The following is a 1,947-nucleotide window of genomic DNA, read 5'->3' as shown; positions in this document are numbered from 1 at the left end:
AATGGTTCTTTTTGTGTCATCGTAAAGTGAGGTGTCAGCGCTGTCTCGCTGCTTTACAAGGTGTCTGAGTCAAAGGGACAAAGTATTTATTGCTCTCACAGTGTCGCGTTCAATTGACCTTTTCTGTCCAGAAAGTGTGCGTGCGAGCGTTTGTTAGTTCATTCATGACATTTTGAGGAAAGGTTAGCTGTTCAGCTGGATCTATATTACACTGCTGTCAATTTTAAGTGTGGATGTGAGATTTAGAGCAGCATTTTCCACCTGCTGATCAACTGTTTTGTCTTTGTATTAGTGAAGAATAAAAGGAAAGTATTATTAATTATTATTACATGTCATGTAGCTGATGCTTTTATCCAAATTGACCTCCAATTAAGTGCTTTCAACCCTGAAAGTACAATCTCCAGACAACAAGTAGTAAGTACAAGTATATTAGCTTCAAATCCATAGACCAGACTATCTGTCCTATCTGAGTTTTCTGGTAAACTACTTCTGAACGTACACGTGTTCCTTCCTAGCAGCGGCACCGGCTCAGCGCCGCCCATGACGATCGTGATTGGTTTAAAGAAATGTCAATAAACCAGAGCACGTTTTTCTCCCATCCCAGAATGCCGTGTGGATTAGTCAGACCCTCCTCCACAGCGCTGTTGAGGAGGGTCTGACAAAGCGGGACAAGAGAGCATTTAAATGTACATTTACTGAAAGGAAGCCAAGTTAATTGATTCTGATGTTTGAATATTTAAAATATATATATATATATAATTTTTTATCAGCCATTATAAATACTGATAGATCGGGAAATGCATAATATTGGCCCGCCGATATATTGGTTGGGCTCTACTGTTAAAAAGTTATTTTGTGAGCATGCAGTGCTTTTAATTAGGGCTGCACAATATATCGTTTATTTATTTTTTTAGCCCCATTGCAGTATTAACTGGCGTAATATACACATTGAGGCTGTGACGTATCGCGAAAGAAACTCAAGAGATTTCTTTTGTTAGTTGAAAGAAAAAATCAGTAAAAACAGCACTTCAATAAAGTTACTGTGACAGTTGGATTATAAAGTCCCATTCCTGCCGTTTTCTACTGATATCTTTCACTTTTTTTAGTGGTGCCTTTTTAGATTCAATTGTATGTTCAATTTGTTTAATAAATGACTGTTGGAAAGGATTTTATTTCTTTCTAATTTAACAAGCAATTTTTGTTTTGTTTTTGGAATAATTCAGAAAGCAGCGGAAATGCAGAACTAAGTACACTTTGATTTCTGATTATTTATCGCAAGTAGCATCGTTATCGGGAAACTCAACAACTTTATCGCAAATTTTCCTAATATTGTGAAACCCTACTTTTAATCTTCTCTTATTTTGAAAGTGTAAACGACATCATTCACAGGTATAATGTCCCCTGTATCGCCCTCATGCTCCGTACCTGTCTCCATGTGAATGTCTCCTGTTTGTCCTCCAGGGTCTCTGGTTGGCGTCGGCGACGTCGTCTCCCAGCAGGTGTTTGAGAGGAGAGGATTGGCTCATCACAACGTGCAGCGGACGGCCAAGATGATGAGCATCGGGTTCTTCTTTGTGGTGAGTAGTGTCCTCTTTACTCTTGTTTAAATCTAAAAGAAATGGAAAAAAAAAATGTCTGAATGTGGCACGTTTTGTGATGATTTGATTGCTTTTAAGCTGTCATAAAGAACATCTACATACTATAAAAAGAAAAAAATGAAACTGAGCTCTAAATAGTTCCCTCTCACAGCTGCAATACCACATGAAACAAAAATTTACAAAATGATACATAGTTAACTCACCTGATTTATTGTCTGTACAAAACAAGCTCCCAGTCTTAGTCGGGTGATTTGAAAACTGAAATGAAAGGATGCAGCAGATAAAGTGTAATGTGGACGCTAGGGATCTAGAGATGCAGGTGTAAAAGACAGTTGGACTATACACACAC

General features: G+C 38.0%; 1 protein-coding gene across 2 annotated transcripts in view; it reads left to right on the top strand.

Moving 5' to 3' along the window:
* The window catches only part of mpv17 (mitochondrial inner membrane protein MPV17), a 29,599-nt gene that overhangs the window by 9,204 nt on the left and 18,448 nt on the right, over positions 1-1,947 (top strand). For both annotated transcript variants that reach the window (XM_032543076.1, XM_032543077.1), the window contains exon 3: positions 1,462-1,577. In XM_032543076.1, the coding sequence (XP_032398967.1) occupies positions 1,462-1,577 (116 nt within the window). The remainder of the gene's footprint in view (positions 1-1,461; positions 1,578-1,947) is intronic.

Source organism: Etheostoma spectabile, chromosome 18 (genome assembly GCF_008692095.1).
Source record: "Etheostoma spectabile isolate EspeVRDwgs_2016 chromosome 18, UIUC_Espe_1.0, whole genome shotgun sequence".
In the NCBI taxonomy this organism is placed as follows: Eukaryota; Metazoa; Chordata; class Actinopteri; order Perciformes; family Percidae; genus Etheostoma; species Etheostoma spectabile.
The sequence above is the reverse complement of the archived record's forward strand: the minus strand, read 5'-3'. Positions and strand labels throughout refer to the sequence as shown.